Here is a 20,975-nt window from a genome sequence, read left to right as displayed (position 1 = left end):
TCTTTGAGACTTCCCACTGACTCCATTTTTCTGGGGCTGACTACTGTCCCCCAGAAACAGGTAAAGTTGCCATTAACTTTATATAGTCACTTTAAACCACAGACCCAGTACACTCCAGTACACAGACCCAGTACACCTTACATGGAGCATTGGAAAGGGTTAAACTCTTATCCCTTTTTGTCTGTACCTCTTGGAGCCTTGTTTCACTCCCTCAACATTAAGACTTGGCTGGTGGCAGTGGTATCTACCCTAACTTTTCTACTGCAATTATATTATATAAACGTGGTATTGGTTCAGGCTATTATATTGGCCTCGAACATAAACCCGCTTGACCAAATACATTTTATTTTGGTTCCGGCTGGGTTTATTCGGCATTTCTTTTTGTTAAAGTCTTTCTTGTGTTTTTCTCTGCACGCCAAACCAGGGATGACTCCTTTGTTCGCTATCCTTTTGCGGGCTTCTGCACAGAAGCCCTCCTTAAGGCGCCTGATAGTCTAGGTAGGCAGGATGTGAGGGAGGGATCTTCGGACCCCTGCCATGGGTTCCCTTGATAACCCAAGTTGCACTCTTGTCTGATTGGCTAAGGGGACTGGCCTTGCCAGGCCAGCCACCCTGCTGTGTGATTGACAGCCAGGCTATATGAATGGGGGAAAACTGCATAAAAAGCAGGTCTCTGGGACTGGAAGAGCAGAGTCGCCTCCAGAATGAAAAGAACCAACGAGGAACTGGAAGAAGAGTACCCCTACCACGACTGAACTGCCCGGTGAAGCCCTGCTGCTAGTTCGAATCGCGAGAATCCGACGACAGAGAACATCCTCCAGGAAACTTCTTCCCTTGAGCTGGTGGGACCAACCAGTTCGCCCAAACTACAAGCCAGGACCCCTCCTCTGGTCGAATTCGCTTTTAAGAGCTACAGTGGGCCAGATAGCCAGGAAGGTCGAACCCTGCTTGGGTTTTAAGGAGCGCACCTTTTATTCGTTGTTTTGCTCTGCTGCTGGTTTCTTCCCTGGGTGGCGCAGGACCCTCCAGTCTTCCTACTTCGTGTCAGTCCGACAATCGCTTCAGGAACCGTGAGCCTGCAGGAACCACCAGGAACGCCCGCCTCAGCTACAGCTCCCTCTCCGTTTTAAGGTGCTGTGCAAATCCGGTTGTCCGTTGCGGCCAGCCGCAGTGAAAGTGTTTGAAATCTTTCTCCAATCTGAGGGCTTGTCCTGCTCTTCTCTTTGAACTAACTTTTCTACCAACCAACCTCGTCCGGAATCTGTGCCACGAACTTTACCGCAAACTACCTTGAACTGTGTGATCTTGAGCAAAAGACTTTTGACCCATTGACTTTGGCCCTAAGCCTTGTCTAGTTGATCTCCTCACTGTAGTCTCTCTTGTTCAATTGCCCTGAGTACGTACTTGTTGGTTTTGCCTAATTTCTAATAACTTTGTCTTTCCCTCCCTTTTAAATTGCTGGAGTGGCATTTTGCTCCCACTTCATTTTGTGAGCTTAACTTGGCTGGAATTTAAGGGAAGTGGTGTGGTGTATTTATGATTGTGATTTTGAACTTGCTTGTACCAAAGGTGAAATTGTACTGTCACTTGTAGTCTTAATTGTGTCTAGTGTTCCCAAAGGGTACTGCATATAATTCTGCCTAACATCCACCTTCCGGATACGAGTTGCTTCGAGTGCCACCAAGTCAGGTTGGTGACGCTTCAAGAAGGGCTCAACTTTCCTGCGCTTTTCAGGGGTTTTAAGGCCCCTCACATTCCAAGATAAGCATTTCAATGTTATTCTGTATTAGCTTTACACCTTAAACTTGTTACATCCGAGCATACATCCTTCATTTCCTCAAAGTGGAAGTCCATTCTCCTACCTTAAAGCTCGCCATCTGTTGCTCTGATGTCACCTGAGTGTTTGAAGGGTCTTTACCAATGCATACATGTCTCTGCGTTTTTGTAGAGTCAACCTGAAAGGTCTTGGTACAGTTAAATCTCAGTCCCGTTGTGTGTGTTTGTAGCTGCCGTTCGCGCCTCCCTTAATATTTGCTCTTTTTGTGGGTATTGTGTGCAGGCTGCCAGTACGTCATGGGGATGGGTACCTGGTTCTGAGCTCTTGGGTCCTGTTCTGTGAACCCTGTCTAGGAGAATGTTTGTGGGGTCATTTTCTGTTATAATGTCTGCGAATATACAAGTCACTGTTTCTTTCAAATCCATGTCGATCACTGTTTCAGGAAGATTCTTTATACGAATGTTGGAGCGCCTTGAACGATTCTCGAGGTCTTCATACTGCAATTCCAGGTTGTGTCATTCGAGCCAATTCTTCTAAGGCAATGTCGGATTGCCTGCTCACCTCAGTCGGTTCCTGAATTGCACACTCATTGGAGTCTACCCTTTCTGATAGAGTAGAGATTTAGAAAACAGTTGTTGAAATGAGGAGGCAAATTCGTCCGGAAATTCCTGAAAACTTTTCAAAAAATCATCCTTGGATACCACCATATCCGCAGTTCCCAGTAGTGTTTCCTACTGCTCCTGGGGTTTGGGTGTTACTGTAGGCCCTGTCAGGCTTTTGTTTTTTCCCCAAAGCTTGTCCAGGGATTAGGGTTGTTTTTGCTGAGAATCCGTTTGACCCAGCTGAGTGAGCTTCTTCCTTGTGCCAGCCATGGGACTTTTACTGTGGGGTAGGTATGGATATATTACTTACTGTGAAGAGGGACCACCCTCTAATACGCTGCATTTTTAACTAGTCTCTGTGGGTGAGTGCAGGAGTCCAAACAGTTAGCCCTTTGAAAATATGCGATGACTTCCAAAGTATTTACCCAGTCTTGTGCCTGCTGAGAAGTACTTTCCCCTTGGGCAAATCTGCGGTCTTTATTTATTTGTGGCCCTCGTGAGGAGCTGTACATTATCTAGATCCCCAAGTATTGGTCAATCGCTTTTAAAATGTTGCGGGTGCAAAACCGCAAAATGCAGGGGAAAGTGTACCTGTTTCAGAGCCTGAGATTATCTCTTTCGGATTCTTACAGCTGGGAACTGCTTCCTGTAGTTGTGATGCCGGATATCTCTTTCCCACAGCCTGTTTTTCATCTGACCCTTTCGGGCTCTCACCTCTGTGCTTGTACCTGTGTATTCGATGGGCTTAGTTTGGCTGCCCCCCGGCTGCTGCGGTGCCAGCTAGGATTAGAAGCGGAACTCGCAAGGGGGACACCAGGGGCCAACAAATTGCGGCATGAGTAGGATTTTCCGCAAATTTTGTATCTCTCTTGTGTAGCCAACTGTCTCATTCCCCTTCGATGACTCCTCTGACTCTGTTGGTTGCCCCGTGATTGCGCCATAGTATTTGGGAGTACCTTTGTCTGTCCGGGGAATGGAGATACACTACTCACTCCACAGTTCTATGGCCACTTCAGTTTTCCCGGCTTCTGGGCAGGATATTTCAACTTTGTGGTTGTGCTTCTAGAGGATTGCAGCCCACTGCAGCAATGCAGTAACTCCTGCTGCATGTGATCGGGCATGTTCTGATTAGAACCAATCCTCTGCAGCTCATCACGTGTTTAATCCCCCGGCCACTCACGGCCCTAGATGTCTTTTTAAAATAAAATATTTTTTAAAAAAGATGGCCCGTATGAAAGGGCTTCCTCCGCAGGTCACCTGGTTGCCGAGGTAGTTAGGGCGGGGCTCGTATTTGTCTCACTCCTGCTGCATCCAGTCCTCTGCCGACACACATTAGAGATGAGGAAAGGTGTTACTGCAGACCTTCTTCCTGGTCATTATAGATCTGGAGGACCACCACAGGCTCTGTTTCTCGTCTTGGCGGCTATAATTCGGACAGAGCCAACATCTGCAACTCATTTCTATACGGTGGCCATCTTGGAGCACCTGCTCCCCCCATTTCTAACAGTCTTTGTGGGTCATTACAATTTTGCCAGTCTTGAAAAATTGCTAAATTCCAGCACCAGCAATTTTTTTTTACCAGACAGGCAAAACACAAGTTTGCTGGTGGGGGCACTGATTTACCTTGTTCAGGCCCCTACTGGCAAATAAATGGCGGAATTACTGGTATTGCCGGTGCCCGTAATTACAGCAATAACCTCCATGGAGTCCAATGAGACTACATCGAATAGGGATTTACTGCCGTTGCCGGCACCTGACTATTTTGGTAATACCGGGACATCAGGTGCCGTAACAGTAGGGGCAGTTTGCCGGTATCCCGCCGGAATTGCTGCCGGGATACCAGCAAACTTGTAATAAGGGCCTTTGTCTGCTTTGTTTTCTTTAAAATGTCAACATTGTTTGTTCCAGTTATTTACCATGTACCTCGTTCCAGATTACTCTGCCAGGATATTGATGTTGCCAGTGAAAACCCTGCAGCTAACATTCTCTTACTCCTCCCCCCATTATAGGAGGGGGTAAGAGGTTGGTATCATATGATATGATTGTTTATTTATATAGCGCCTATACACAATGTAACTCAAAGTGCTTCACGAAAAGGGATGGAACAAGGGAAAATACAAAACATTCTTATAGTTCATGAACAACAAGAAGGTGAAATCAACTATCATACTCGGACTAGCAACATTTCAGATAGTGCAAGTGCACAGATAGGAAGGAAATAGGAACAGACAGGCGACTACCGTACTAGGCCTGGAGACATTTCTGTAGAGCCGGAGAGATAAACGAGGTCAGTGAGAAGGGAGGAGAAGGAGGGAGAGGAACAAAACAAGCGGCTAAATAACCAATCATAATCATATTGAGTGTTCGATTTAAGGGGGTATACAGCTCTGTTAAACAAAAATACTAAACAATGGAATGGTGGCAGCAGCTTAAATTACGAGCTGCATTATCAGCATTATCAGGTAGACCCATATACTTCAAAAAGTATAACTTAGTCTTTGTTATTTGCTGATATCTTTTTTTAAATATAGAACCAAAGGGTTCATAGAGATCTTATCTTTTAGAGAATATGTTTTCTTCGGTTTACAGAATGTCATACTATTAAGTTGAAATGCCTGCTTAAAAGATAACTGCTAGTTTTGTGGAAATATAGATCTTTAAAAGACAATTTTATACAATAATGCACCAAAATACCACCTCCAAATCTGCTTGTTAAGAAATCTGTGTTAACATTTATAAATTTGGCATCCAAGAAAAAAACTGATCACATTTTACTACCTGTTTTGATTCAAGTTGGATAATCCTTCTATGGGGGTAGGGGGGCACAGGTCTTCCATTGTGGAAAGAGAATTTGCTGCTATTATATTGAATACCTGTTTATATTATAAAAGCACTGTTGATATTTGACAACACATTGCATTAAAGAGCAAACACACACCCAGCATTTCTCTTTTTGTTATTCTCTTTCATCAACATTTTTAGTTTAGTTTTAGTGGCAGCACAACATCATACATGCAGCACCCAGGGCAGTTGAAATAAATGTGTAGATAGCAAGTTTTGGAAACAGGAAAATGTTTTTTAGGGTATAGAAGGTTGCAGTTTAACGGGAGACTGTTGAATTGGGGGGCTTGCCCCATTATTTTACTGCTGAACTGAATTGAAAATCGGTAAGAATTCAAAAAAACTTTCTGCAATAAAGAAAATATTAGTAAAAACATGTGGAGCCATACGTGTATTCACACTTTCTTCTTTTACAGATTTGTGTACCAATGTCTATGGTATTTTGCCAGTTGATATTGCTTTTTATGGCTTCCAATTGGAAGCTGCATCACTCAAATGCTTTTCTCTAATATTTCAGGTTTATTTGTTCCTGACACTTTCCGTTCAAGCCACCTTAGCCAAGTACTTGTTGGAGATAGTTTTAGATTATTTGAGCATGTCTCATATCGATTTACCTAATTTTTAGAAGCATATAGAGCACAATATTTATCCTCACTGATGTAAGGGGACAAGTACAATATTTCCCTACCTACTTGACCAGGCGCATTTCCTGATGGGTAGCAAGGAATTGTGATTTCAGAAGTTCCTGTGCATTTGTTTACTTACACACAGACTCTAACAGCGTCCAAGAATTTCCTGGTGCAAAGGATTGCTTACCTATATTAGCCTTGCTATTTAAATCTGTTAGGCTGCCGTTAGGTTAACAGATTCTATTCTTAGTAAGCATTACTGTGTGGAGAGTCGTAACCGAGCAAGTGCCAACTTTGACGTAGCATTCATTCAAATAGTAGCAATGGACCTCATTAACCACCATCCCTAGCATGGTATTGCGAATAGTGGAAACCACCCTTCATGCATATGCAATTTGGATAGATTAAGATAACATACTCTAAAGTCCTCTTTCCTCCTTCTTGGCATGTCCCGCCTGATGCAATGCAACATTATACAATTTTCTATAATAGGTGTAGCTTTGTGCATCCACTCGTTTGTCTGATACTCTTGTTCCGCTGAACTCTTCCATCCTACTCAACATTAATTGAAACATTTAATTTTGATATTTTATATAGTTTGATTTTTTTTTTGTGGCCAATTTATTAGAATTTCTGTTCAGCATTGGCCCTACCCAGAAGAGTCTTACAGCGCTTTTCAAGGTCCAAAGGTTGAAATCGTGGGAGGTGAAACAGACGTTTTAAGTGACTATTAAACGGTTCTGTTGAGGAATATTAAAAAAACAAAGATGTTAATGTGAAAAAAACATATCTTGTTGATGAAGAATAAGCTATGTAATCCTTTTCAATTGCCTCCTTTGGTATGTCTTTATTACCAACTTGCTGACACTGTTTTCTCTGCTGAATAAGAGACTATCCTATCCGTTTCTCTGTGTTAGTTATGTTGTACATTGCACACCCATTACACTATTCCAACAACCTCATTGTTTAATGTTGTCCGAGTTTTTATTTTTATTTTCTCAGTGGAAATATTTCATCTGGTACCTCTTTTCTTGTTAAATAAAATATAATCAAAGCTACCAAATGAACCATGGCCCACTGCATTTATGTTTAGAATTTCTTAATTTGTCATTGGTTTGTTAAGTGATTTGTGCCCCTATATACCTGTGTGCTACGTATGTCTTACATTTTCTGTGGTTGTAATTGTTTGTAATTGTAACCAATGTTTGATTTTTCTCCTCTCCATCATTCCTGTGCGGTGCTGTCATCTTTGGTATGTAACACATATATGACATTGCTGTATGTAAATAAATCTAAAAGTTATTTAATTTGCATAGTAATAGGTTGATTATGTGACACTTTTTTTTCAGGCTCATCAACACACACTCTAGATTACGTTCTGGAAATTGTTGCATATGAAGCACGACGTTTGTTTCGGGACAGAATTGTGGGAACCAAGGAGCTGAATGTGTTTGATAATATTTTGATGTCTGTTTTGCAAGGCGACTGGGGTTCAGATGTTCTTGATAACATTGCAGGTGAAGTATATGCACAAAGCCTTTTATCAAAGTGCTCTTGAAATTAATTTTCAATAAATAATTGCTATTGTGGTAATATCATTATAAACTACACCACTGTCAGAGAGCCCTTTGTCTGCATACTTATGTGGGCTTAGCTATGTTCTATTTACACGGGCAAGACTTCATAGAACATGTTTATTCATATGATTGTTTAATTCTTTTTATCTTGAGAATGTATCTCATAGTGTTTTATTGTGGAAAAGTATAGTCTGTGACCTAGGTTTGATTAATGGGGAGGCAAAGCTGTCAATGGGTGGGTCCCTTTGAAATGATCATTCGGATGTGAATATTCCAGGGCCTATTTTACCATTCACACCTTAAGGTTTCATTAATTTATTTATTAGAATTTATAAAGCACACAGCGGCCCTTGGGCATTGTGGCGCTGTTACAGGATACTTGCTTAAGCGAACAACAGTTGACAAACAGTTTAGCGCTGTTACAGGATACTTGCTTAAGCGAACAACAGTTGACAAACAGTTTACAGAGTGTCTTCTCATTCATACCGGGTGAGATACATTGGTAATGGCAAAACATTCGGTTCTCACCTTTAAGAAAAAGGTGCGCACATGTGACAGTGGCTAGTGGAACAGTTGAGTTTTCAGTGCCTTGCAGAACACTGTGAGGGAGGTCTCTTTCCTGAGTGGGGTTGGTAGCGCGTTCCAGTTTTTCAGTGCTTGGATGGCAAAGTTTGAGCCTTTTGCTTTGGCTCTTTTAAAGGTTGGGACTGCCAGCTGGTTGCAGTGCTGGGCCCGCTTGGGTCTTTCTGATGTGGCACAGTGAATGGTTTCTGAAAGGTAGGGAGGTGCTGTGTTTGATAAGCAGGAGTGTGTGATGGAGAGGGTTTTAAAGAGAATGCACTCTTTAACTGGGAGCCAGTTGGCGTCCCGCCTGGCTTGGGATATGTGCTCCCTCTTGGGGATGCTGAGGGCTGCTTTGAGGGCATTCATTTGTGTGGTTTGGAGTTTCTTCATGCTCTTGGATGATGTGCCTAGGAACAGGACGTTGCAGTGGTCCAGTCTTGCACCCACTGTAGCTCTGGCTGTGGACAGGCAGTTTTTGTATACTCCTAGAGTTTTGGCTGCTGCTGGGGTGGTGATCGTTGTATTGTCAATGTTCAATGATGTGCATTTACTATCCAGTTTGTTTAGGACTTGTTTGGGACCTACCCGTAGTATTTCGGTCTTGTCTCCATTGAGACATAGACCATTATCCACCATCCAGACCTGGATGAGGGCATAGGTCTTGTTGAGTGTGGCTACATCTTGTTGTAAGAGCCTGTGAGCGGGAGTAGGACTTGCGTATCATCAGCGTAGTTAGTATATGCTATGCCGTAATCGTCAAGGTCGTTGAAAGTGGGAGAGTAAAAATGTTGTAGAGGGTGGGCGAGGTGCAGGATCCCTGAGAGACTCTGCAGTGGATGGGGATGGGGGTTGCACATGCCTGGTCAGAGAACACTCTCATTAGTCTTCCTCCCAGGAAGGCGGTGATCCAGGAGGTAGCTTGCTGGGAAAAATGGGCTGCATCCTTGAGGTGTCTGCATAGAGTCCTGTGATCTACAAGATCGAAGGCTGCAGACAGATCAAGGAGCAGGAGTAGTGCTGGTTTCCCTTTATTCATGGTTTGCTCTATCTGAATTTTGCCTCTTGCCCAGGATGATGTTGTCTTCCAGGAATTGTTGTATCTGGAGGTATGACGCCTTTTCTAATATCTTAAGCAAGAAAGGGATGGTGGTTATGGGTCTATAGTTGTTTGGTATGTCAGGATCGAGCGAGGTTTTTTTATTTTTTTAGAAGCGGGCAAACCCAAGATTCTTTGAGGGATGGGAGGACGATGCCCGAGGGGAGTGATGCATTGATGAAGGCTGTGACAAATGGGGCTAGTGGTTCTGCGCGGTCTTTGAGTGCCACAGAGCCGATATCCCCCTTGCAGGAGGATGGTTTAATGTGTTTCATGATGGCTAGGACTTCTGTTTCCGTAACTTGTCTGAAGAAGGATTTAGATACTCTGTTGTCTGGGTGAGGGGCTGAGGCATGTTGGCTTCAGGCAGGGCGTTGAGGATGTTTATTTTTTCTAGCATGGCCGTTTGTATGTTGTTGCACCATGTTGTTTCATATTACATACAACTATGCAAAAGATGTCACACTGTAAACAACACTGTTCTAGTTCTGTAGATTGTTGTCGAGTTGTTTATTTTTCCTGAAGCAATTTTCTTCGTGGCTGTGTATCACTGGCTATGTATACACAGTAATGCATAAAAACAGATAAATGAGGCGCATTAGCAGTCACCTTTTAGAATCTATTATGCCTCTCCAATTACCTTAAGTATAGGGAAGGAACAGTTACATGTCTTTATGTGAAGAAAGTGTTATCAGGCACAGATGTATCAGGCATTGTCGTAATGGATTATTTGGAACCTTTTCATGATCCATCTTGACCCACCTACATTGTATGCTACCCTGTCCTTTTGAGAATTTGCATGAATTTTCCATGGAGAGTTCATGTCACAATATTGAAACATAGAAGTTCAAAAACATTTGGGATTCTAACTTTGCAGAAGCATGCTAGGTTTAGAGAGACCCTATTGAAGATCAATTCGGAAGGGAATAATCTACCTTAATGTTAAAAATATGTGATGCGCATTGGTTGATTTTAAGTCAAATGTGCCAAAGAACATTGGGTTCCAGAGATCAGTAATGGGCCCATTATAACTCAAGATTTTTTTCTCAACGGGATGCCATTGAAAGCTGTTAATAGATGTTTTTACCAGTTGATTGATACAAGGTGTTGATGATTATCACCGTTGCAGTCTGTATATCATCTTATGAATGAACCTCATATCACTGGCACATGTTTAACTCCATTGCAACAGATACATCATTTCATTTGTAATGGATAATTTCCTCCAGCAGACCAATCATCTTTACAAATATCAAGTGTGGACTGGATTTTGAAGATGTATACAGCCACCGCAAAGCCGAGGAATAGCTACCTGCAAGTTGGCTATTGTGGAATACTATGTCGAGTTTCTGTGCGAGATATTTATTTCTGTTCACCACAGATTTGCCCAAGAACTCAATCCAAAATTAAGGGGGTTACTGCATAATGTGATGAGTGTCCCTGAGATTCCACCCCACCTTGCTGAGTCATATATATATATACCATAGCCCACTCTTGGGACTCTCATTAAAGAGAGTAATCCTTTCCACATGGGACCAAAAGGTGTTTTTTTAACGCTTTTCCATGTACAACTCTCTCAGATGACTTTGTCATGACAGTGGCCACTTAACATCACTGGGCCAGAAATGTAAAAGAAAGTGCACATGTGGTGAAAACAAATTAACATTAGCAGACCACTTTTTTTCCCCCAATACCTCACCTAAGGTTTGAGAGTTTCTTGGTGCAATTGTTCATTGCTAGAGCAAAGTCAAACAGTTTTGGTTTATTCCATCCAAAATGGAATCCAAGAAACTGAATGGATTTGGACATAAGACTTGGGCATCTTTCAGCTCAGAACCTTCAACATGATTTGTAAATGACTGGCAATTAGTGGCTTCCCAGATATAGAAAACTGTTCCTGTTGTACATTAATAATTATTTCAGATAACAATGTATTTTGATTCAAAACAGCTTGGCAGTCTTCACTGCTTTGAAATTCGTTGTCATTCTACCTACAGGTCATTCCAATTTTAGAATCAATCAAATGTATTTAAACTTTTCTACATAATGAAACATATGAATACATCAATTCAGAATTTTTTTTTTTTTTTTTGATTTAATTGTGTAACAATTTTTACAAAAACAGAAGGCTGTTTGTAAACTCCTGTCCACAAACTTGTGTAAGACAAATCCCTGCTTTGGCTTTGCTTAGTCTTTGATCCTAAGTCCCAATAAACCAGAGGAGTAGGGAAGCTTCAGTGGATTCACAGTTGAGAGTTATTGATGACACACCTCACCGGAGCTAACTCCTTCTAGTGTAAGTTCAATGATTTGAGAAACAAAGCCACTCCTATGACACATCGCTTATTGCTCCCGTTAGTCAACAGTGACCAAAGATTTTCCAAGTCTAGAATTGAATGGTGCTTCAGCGGGTCCATAAGAAAGCGATGTCTTTCTGTCACCCGTCCAGGGCATTTTAGTATCAAGTGCTTTGTGGTTTCTATATTTTCCTGTGATTTGCAAAAGCGACATGTGTTTGTTTGCACTTGCTTACGAATTGCCAGAATCTCATTGGTTTTCAGTTGGTTTAATTTAAATGGTAAGAACGTGCGACTGAGGCTCTTGTCTGGAAATGTATGGAGGTAACCACGCACCGCGTTAAGCTTCATCGGAGCACTTGGCAAACTGGCTGTCAAAGAGTAGTTATTGGCCACTTCTTGCGTGTGAATCCAGTCTGCTTCGAACGATTTTTTCGCCACTCTGTTGGGATTTTGGATTAGTGTTTCCACCGGCAGGTCCAATTCTTTCAAGATCGTTAAATTGGCTTGTTCCCATTTCGCGAGCATCCAGTTGTCACCGTCTATGATTTCCTTTCGAATGAGGTCTAGCACTTGTGCTTCTGGCTTGTTGATGACTTTGCAGTATAGCATCAAGGTGGCTCACATTTTTGTTGCTAACAGTGATGATATGCAAAGTTCTCTCCTTATTAGTGATATTGGGGTGGATGTCGCCAAGCCTAGGACGTTTCACCAGAAAAAGCTTTCGTATTTCTCCCATATGGAGTTTGGAGCCAGTGGCGTTGCGTCCATGCCGTATATCAAGGCAGGAACCACCTTTGACTTGAAGAATCTCAGGATGGGGATAATTGAAAAGCAACCATGCGTCCTGTCCACAGCCTTTGCTTGCGCTGTGAGGTTCTTTAGTTTTAACCAGAGTGTTTCTTGCATGGTCTTTTCCTCCCTATCATTACTGATTGTAATTCCGAGATATTTAAAAGCATGTACTGTTTCCAGTTTCTTGCCATCACAGTGCCAAGAGGGTTTTGTTTCTTCTTTGCAGGCCTGCCCAGGATGAGCACTTTGGTTTTCTCATTATTTATCCGTAAGTTGTTTTCTGACATGTATGACACCAAATTGTCCAATTGGCATTGAAGGCCAATGGGCGTCAGATCCATCAGGACGATGTCATCGGCGTATAATAAGGGGTCGATCTTCTCTCCTCCCAGCGAAGGTGGAAAGTGCCTGACCGTTAGACTTGATTCCCCATAATCTGCAATGTAGGAGTTGTATAGGGAGGGAGCCAAGGGGCAACCTTGTTTAACTCCTCGGGCTGTCCCGATCTCCTCAGACAAGCGTCCGTCCGCACTAAGGCGAACACGTATGGAGGTCCCTTGATGTAGAGCCTTTATGGGGTCTAGGATAGAATCCGGACATCCTTTTGATTCTAATTTCGCCCAGAGGCGCTGTCTATCGACCTGGTCAAAGGCTTGGACCAGGTCAATAAAGACAACGTAGATCGGGAGGCCACCTTGTAGAACTTTAGCCTTCAGGGAGCTCATGAGCAAGATGTTGGTAGTTGTTCCTGAGTTTCTGATGAAACCATTCTGGAAGGGGTCCATGGAATTGGTAGAACGAGTCCAGCTTTGGAAAGCGTCCAATACAAAGGACGCAAAAACTTTCCCCATGACGTCCAAAAGGGCAATCGGCCTGTACTGGTTTGGATCGTCAATTGCGCTTCTTTGAAGATTGGGACAATATTTGCTTTTTTCCAGGTAGGTGGAATTTCCTTAGTCTGATTACAGTTTGAAAAAAGTTTGCACATGATGTTGGCCCACAACTCAGGGTGTTTTTTTGAGTTCCAGGTTGCTGATACCATCCGGTCCAGGAGCCCTTGAGTTTTTCAGTTTCTTAAGTTTATTTAAGATTGTCTCTTTGTCGTCAGGGATGTTCCACGGGATGTCGTTTTTGTAGCTTTCTCTGGTAAGAGGTTTAATGATATTCGCAGCCGGGATTGGTGCAAATAGATTTGAAAAATTGTCAATCCAACGGGCCTCCCTCAGGTTGTTCTGGATATTATCGTTGATGTTACTTTGTGTCCCCTTGATCAGGTTCCAGAATTCCTTTGGCTTATTTCCACAGATGGCGGACAGCATTTGTTCTGAGTCATTCAGGTGTAATTTGTAACGATAGTGCAGCAGCCAGCTTTTGTAATCTCGCACTGCCTTTGACCAATTTGCCAAATTCTCAGGAGTGGGTACCTTTTGATACTGTTTCTTAAGCCTTCTGTGCTCCAGCCTTTTCTCTACCAGATCTTTATTATATGAATGTGGTTTAGATGTTTTTACTGTGGACATCAGAAATCTGGTTAGTAAGGGTGTATAGTCCAGGTCTATCCCGTTCCTTTTTTCATTTGTCTTGGTAGTGTTTCAGGATCGAGTATATTGGGTGTCAAGTTCCAGCAATCCTTTTTCGGAAATCTTCACTCGTTTGCCTCTCTCCGATATCTCAAGAGGCAGAGAGCACAAGAGTGTTTGTATTCTGGACGGCCAGCCTTTTATAATTAGAAGGTTGTGATCACTGAAGGCTGTAGGTCTGATTCTAAAGGAATGGATCTCCGACAAAATGTCTCTTGAGACAAATATGTGATCTATCGTCCCTTTTTGGTCGCCTCTTTGCCACGATGGAATCAGAAGGTTTGGTTTTGAACGGTGCTAGTGGAGGTTGTGCATGTCCCTATCAGACATTATCTTGTCGAGGAGTTTTCCTCTTTCCCATGCTGGGGACTTTTGGTTTGGCAACTTCGAGCGATTACCGATCCCTTCACATATGGCGTTGAAATCACCATTTATGATAATGCTGTAGTCCGAGATTTTTTTCTGTGCTTCATCCAGAAGATTTTGGAGTTCATTAGTGAAATCCTCGTTCGTTGTCGTCTCAGGGGTTCCAATAAACATTTATTAAGAGAACTGTACTCTCTTTTAGTTTGCTGGGCGAAGGCTTTCTTGTGAGTATTGAGACCTGGATCCAGTGCAGTGACGGGAGGGTTTCGGAAACGTCCACGCCTGATCCGGCTCTAATCGCAGTTATGAGACCGGCTGAGGGACGTCCTGTTACTCCTTTCTTGGCGCTCGTAAAGATTATTTCATATCCGTCCAGTTGGGGTTTGGTGGTCAGCCAGGTCTCCTGTAAGCAAAAGAACATCGAAGTTGCCCAAGTTGACATCGGTTTCTTTGGTGAGATGCGCAAATCCCCTCGTATTCCAACAACCTAATTTTAGTAGTTTCAGTGGGGATGTTTTATTGTCGGTGGCCTTTCCCTGACGTGGCCGTTGTTTGTTCTTCTTTTCCGATAATCGTTGCTAATACTTTTGCCTAGGATTGCTGTCAGTTTTAGGCCAAGACCAGGGGTCAATTTGGTTTGCCCCTGGTGTTCCGTAGCTGCTTAGTACTTGATCGCTTCGTGAGATGTGTTGGGACCTTTTGCTCCGAGCAAAATTCTGTTCCCGATTGCTTTCTGTGTGGAGATTTTTCTCGGATGTTTCTCTTTCCACCTGGTTAGATCTGTGGGTTCTTAGTTTTTTTGCTGATTGAACGTTCTGCGACGGGCGAGCATGAGTCATCCTGCTAATGTAGCGGGTACGGTGATCCCTGGTCGTCGTCGAAGAATCCTTTCGATTGCTTATTTCTCAATCGGTTCTTTTAACTGTGTCCGCTTGTTTATTTGAGCGTCTGATTTCCGTTAATTCAAATCCCACTGCCAACAGATTTTCGGATTCTTTTAGTAAATGTATCATGGTAGCTTCAGAGTTAAGGTGTATGTAGGAGTAGTCAGTTCTGCCTGACGTACTTGGTTCCACCATCCAAAGATCCTTGTTTTCAATATGTCTTGGGCTTGGAATTTGAGTTAAAATTTTGATGATAGTGGTTCTGTTCATAATCAGGCCGTCCCGTTTTGAGTTGATATTTTTCAACCTTAGAGTGCAGTCACTCACAATTTGCTTCGATTCCTGTTTTTGGGCAATTTCTGGTTCAGATCTTCTATCATCTTTTCTCTTCTTGTTCTCCCAAGAGATATGTTGAGAGTATGAATCTGAGATCTTTTGGCCTGTTTCCTTGATAGGCTTTGCAATTTTTTTCTGGTCGACTTTATCCCCCGGTTTCCGGGAGAGGGCAGGGACGTTCGGGGGTTTATTACTGCTCCAGATGTTTGTACTTGCTCTACGCATCGAATCAGGTCTTTTTTTGTCAGGGGCGTTTGACCTTGATTTTATAGTATCAGCAAACTCCACTTTTTGAAGTTTTTGGATTTTCTCTGGGGTCTTTGATGGTGAGGCAGAGAAATCGTAGATTTGCACTTTGTTTGGTGGTTCGTTATTTGGGGTTCCTTTGGTCACTTCATTCGCTTTTCTCTTCGATGATTTTTTTGGGTTATTTTCAAACCCGATCTCATCAATTGTCAGGATGCTCCAGTCTGACTGCTCCTCTACGACAAGAACAGGAACAATTTTTTTCGTACTGTTGCTACGTTTTTCCATAGCACGGTTCTGATACGTGCTGGGTATTTCCTTGGATTTAGACGGGGGGCCTTCTCTCCTAGCAGCAGCCCTAGGCTGCCTCTTCTGGACTTGCAAGCCAGGTGTAACTTGTGGCGTATTGTGATCCCTCTTAGGATTTCGATTGATTATCGACTTTTGCTGACTGAATATGCCATATGTGAAGATCCTGGGGTTTGTCTCGTGCCCTTTGTTTGGTCTCTTCTTACCTTCTACAGACTTTGTGTAGGAGAAGGGGTTAGGTACTTGTTTCCCAGCAGCTTCTGTGACCACACTCTGGCTGGACGCTGGCAGCTCTTCTTCCTCCTCTAATATAGCAATGATGGCATCTAGAGGCTCGTCCACTTGTTTGCGTACTGAAGTACCATGAACCCTATCATGGCGAAATGTCGTTCTGGGTGCCTCGTGAATGGTAGCAGACAGGACTACCGAAGGGACATTGGTATGTTGCGTCCGTCGGTTGGCACCTTCTGCATCAGGTGAGTGTGGTTCAGGAAGATGGTGAGGGGGGCCGGACTGAGCCGGCCTTGTCCAACAAGCTCTCCTGTCAGCCTCAGATCCCTGGGACCCCATAATATAGCCTTCCAGATATTGCAATTTTGACTGCATCGATGCCAGCATGGACACCTGATCTCGAAGCGTGTCATTGATGCTCTCATACAACTTGCTGAACGGTGCCAGTGATATCGTTACTGTGGACATGATGGTTGTTATTTTCTGTTGAGCAGATGAAGGCTGTTGAGTTCCGCTTAATCTACGCATAAGTATTGGAGTGTAGATCAATGGAGATATTTTTGTCAATTTTTTGTCGTTGTTCTCCTGGAAGTTATTTTGATCAAACTCATTTGGCCGTGTAGGGTTTCTTATCATAGGTGGTTGTGTCGAGGCTTCCTGTGGCCCGGGGCTCTCTGTACTGCTCGTTCCTTCATTTCGTAGCTCTGGGGCATGACGGCATTGTTTAGGTGAATTCTCATGCAAGCTATAGTTAGGCTGTTGGTTCGGGCACCTAACTTCAGTGCTTGGAGTTTCAATTCTTGGTTTACCCAGGGGTTTCTCTTGATTACTCTTTTCCCCGATCCCAGCCTGATGTTCAGCCTTTTCGGCTGTAGATGTAGGTTTATTTGAATAATGCCATCTAAGTGGCGGCATGGCGGCTGCCGGGGTCTTAAGTAGGGTAGTCTCCAAAAGTCCCGGGCTTGTGATAGATTCCTCTGAGAGACATCTCGAAGTTATTGCATCTGACTCAACATGGGAGAGGCTTGCTAAGATTTCACTATCCGACAGCTCCTGCTGGGGATTTAGTCGCGTCTCCGTTTTTTTCCGGAAGAAGTCGTTCAAGACTGCCACTGTGAAGGGCTTAGTTGGTCCGTTCTTTGGGCCCATTTTCTTGTTTGGGGGACCTTGAGTCTTGAGGTCAATCTTCTTCTAGCCTTGTTGTGGTTATGTCGATGAGTTTTCATAGACATTGTTGGGAGTGATTTGTGTTGGTCCTCATTTTGTGCTCCTCGCTTTTCTTTTTTTTGTTTTTGGTAGAATTACCATTTGGGGCCAGGCAACTTCAGAGTTTCCTGGGTTCTCACTCGAGGTACCAGGTTCTGTAGCAAGTTCGATTACATCTTTGTGTTTACATAAAGCGGGATCATGTACAGCTGGGTTTCGATAGACTTTTCCGTTTCGGTAGCTCTCCATTATTTGCGTTAGAGACGAGTGGTTTTGTAAAACCCACCTCTGTAGGACTCTCCCGGTCTTCCAACGTTGGGGTGCTGTGCACTTGGGCAGCACATGATATTGCCGTTGGGCCTCTCATTAGGTGGGTCAATTGATTTTTTTCCTTTCCATCAGAGCTTGTGGGCTGGTGTGCCGCACCTTAGATGGTAGTGGTCGTCAGGGGGCTTAGAACGGTGGTGCTTTCGTCTGGTTCGTTGATCCCAGACTGCTTCCCTGTATTCAGTGCATGCGGGGCTGCACTCTCAGAGCTGGTCCGATCGTGTGGAAGCTGGAGCCCCTCCTTTAAGTGGGGGATACGCGCAGACTGAAGAGTCAAGCCAGCCGCCTCGGGATGAGTCATAGACATAGCCTCTGGTTGGAGATACTCGCTCTGAGTCCCCGACGGCGGTCCCGAAACGGAGACTGTTACAGTTTCAGAAAGGAGCTCACCACGGCTCTGCAAGTTTGTCGACAGCCTTGCATTTTTCGGTTGAATGTCTGCGGTGAGTTCGGGCTGGTCCGAGGAGATGGTCCGTTTCGGAACTCGCTTGGGCGCAGAGGGCTTTTCGCCCCGCCTCTTGATGTTCTGTTTTCCCATTAGGGCTTCCTTCGGCAGTCGAAGGACCCGACGGGTGGTTTCAGTCTCTGAGCTTGCAGGCGGACAGGTATGGCGGGAAGAGGGGACGGGAGGGGGGGAGTGGGGAGGGAATGGGGAGAGAGGAGTGTGACGAGGGTAAGGAGGGGAAGTGGGACAAGTGTGGGGAAGGTGAAGGAGCAGGGATAAGGGGACGCTTTCCGGCGCCTACAACAACCGGGAGGGGAAAGGGACGCCATACCTGTGCCTGTTCCAGGGCTGCTCGGTGGAGGTGGTGGTGGCTGGGGGTTTTCCTTTGTTGTTATTGCCACTTTCCCCGGTGAGGAGGCCATCTTATTGATCTCGTCGGCATGAGGCTGCAGATCCATGTTAACGGTTTTATCCAGGGTGGCCACGGCCACGGTCACGCCACGGTCTGCCACAGTCTGCAACTTCACTCAGCAGCTCACTCTGCGGCCTCTCCGCGGCTGGAGTGGCTATTTGAAGGTTCAGGTAAACTGGGAAAACAATGTTCACTGTAGAAAGACTCAGGGTCTGCCACAGTCTGCAACTTCACTCAGCAGCTCACTCCGCGGCCCCTCCGTGGCTGGAGTGGCTATTTGAAGGTTCAGGTAAGCTGGGAAAACAATGTTCACTGTAGAAAGACTCAGGGCCTGCCACAGTCTGCAACTTCACTCAGCAGCTCACTCTGCGGCCGCTCCGCAGCTGGAGTGGCTATTTGAAGGTTCAGGTAAGCTGGGAAAACAAGGTTCATTGTAGAAAGACTTAGGGTCTGCCACAGTCTGCAACTTCAATCAGCAGCTCACTCACAATATTTACACATGCAAATTAGATATTCATCAAATATAAAAGAAACCTACATATAAAGCCAGTCGAAACACATAGGCAGCAAAATCAACATGTGGAGACCCAAATGTCTAAAAGTAAATAAAAAGCCTTTTTGCAACATTATTAGGATCTAATGATTCCAAGTGCATCAATTTGTTCTCAAGTTCAAGTCCAGCCACGATTTAAAATTTAAATAAGTCTCAAATGCTTAGTATAAACAGGTTGTCCTGATCTTTACGGATTTTGGCCTGCAACGAAGAAGAGGAGGAATAAAATAGACATTCGGAAAAAATTCCTACCTGCCGACAGGAGTGAAGGTGGGTCTACTAAGGTCGGCTAAACTGTGAGTCACCTGGAGAGGGAAAGAGTACATCTTTTGGGATGTGGAACGAGCAGCAGAGTTACTGAAGTCGATACCCAAAGTGGATAAAGCTATTACAGATGAGGGCTGACCATGTATATCATGTTCCACGCACTTGGATAGACCTAATGTAAGCAGGGGAATCAGCCTTTGTTTGATTACAATTGCTTTTGGGGTGTTGGGTCTGCCGGAATTAGTCAGGGGCTTATCTACTTTAATTAGGCGCTGGTCATAGAAACTTTCTGGGAACATGGACCTTTTGAACTGGGGTCAGGAGAGAGTGCGTTAATTTTAAAGTTGGAAAATTAAATGGCACATTACGCTCAGTGGGGCCTAGGTGATGCCACTGTTTTATTGAGGGTGCAGAGATGGGAGGTAGCGGCAGGTTGAATGATGCCCATACTGTGGAAGTCCTGGCATACATAGGGGATTGTGAGTCATGTTTTTAACTTTGAATAATAGGAGTGCCTTCGTCTGCTTCTGAGGACTTCTTTTATCCCCTTATGATTACCAGGATGATCAGCGACGCTCCAGTGTTATTTTGTACTGTTATTGCAGGATGGTATTATTATACTGTGGGAAGGCTTCTCATGTTGAGGGCTCCACTCCAAACACATTCTTTTTTACAAGTGACACCAGGGTTCCAATTTATTATAGTCTTATTTCTAATTGATTCCTCATCTATGATATCCCAATCCCAGCACAATTGTTCTCTGGAAACATTTCCACTGCCAGGGTGTGCAGCGTGGCTCTGCGTCAGCTCTGTCCGACACCTCTACTCACCCTGCGCCAGGTATGACGTCCGTGCACTAATCCGGGAACGGGGTCGTCAAGCTTAACTTTTTTCTCCTATGCCATGCCTACTCTGGCTTAAAGCTGTGTGCGGATTGCAGCCGACAGATGTTGGTATCGATCTGCACCGGTTGCTTGGGTGATGACCACGACACCCAGGACTCCGGGTGACGCCAGTCCATGCACCCAAAGGCCCCATGGGAAAGGGCGGCAAAGATATTCACCTTTGTCCACAAGTGAAGGGTGAGGGTCCGCATTCTCAATCGAGGTAACAAGGTGCGGATCGGTCCTCCGAAGAACAGATGGCTCCAGGCAAGGGAAAGGAAAAGGAGAAAGAAAATCAGAAGTAGAAGAAGAGGAAGAAGGGATCGGAAGAGGAAGAAGGATCGGAAGAGGTCATGCTCTGAGTGTATCCTCACACCAGCATTCATCTTTCTCTTAAAAAAGGAAGAGCCACCGCTCCAGGGATTCGCATGAACGACCAAAGGAGGTACTTTTTCTTCCACCCTGGAAGAATGGGACAGTTTCCGCCTGTAGATGTTAGACGTCTTCACCGACGGCTCAGGTCTCGGTGCCTGTGGCACAGGCAATGGTGCCGTCACCTTCTGATACAACGCTGCAGGGTCCCACAGCATCTGTTGTGACTCGCAGGGTACTGCACACATAAAGGCTCTGGCCTGGTCCAAAATATAGCTGTGGTCAATCTTCGGCGATAGATCCCGCCTTCGGACACCATGGCCTTGGCATGATATGTGCCAATCGGTGCTGCGTCTCTGTGGGAATATGCCCCACTCCC

General features: G+C 44.4%; 1 protein-coding gene across 3 annotated transcripts in view; it reads left to right on the top strand.

Moving 5' to 3' along the window:
• The window catches only part of DYNC2H1 (dynein cytoplasmic 2 heavy chain 1), a 3,314,293-nt gene that overhangs the window by 1,650,841 nt on the left and 1,642,477 nt on the right, over window positions 1-20,975 (top strand). For 2 of the 3 annotated variants that reach the window (XM_069639012.1, XM_069639011.1), the window contains exon 47: window positions 7,199-7,366. In XM_069639012.1, the coding sequence (XP_069495113.1) occupies window positions 7,199-7,366 (168 nt within the window). The remainder of the gene's footprint in view (window positions 1-7,198; window positions 7,367-20,975) is intronic. The other variant, XM_069639013.1, reaches the window with a different exon arrangement.

The sequence above is a fragment of the Ambystoma mexicanum genome, chromosome 7q (assembly GCF_040938575.1).
Source record: "Ambystoma mexicanum isolate Mex_15411 chromosome 7q, UKY_AmexF1_1, whole genome shotgun sequence".
NCBI lineage: Eukaryota > Metazoa > Chordata > Amphibia > Caudata > Ambystomatidae > Ambystoma > Ambystoma mexicanum.
The sequence above is the reverse complement of the archived record's forward strand: the minus strand, read 5'-3'. Positions and strand labels throughout refer to the sequence as shown.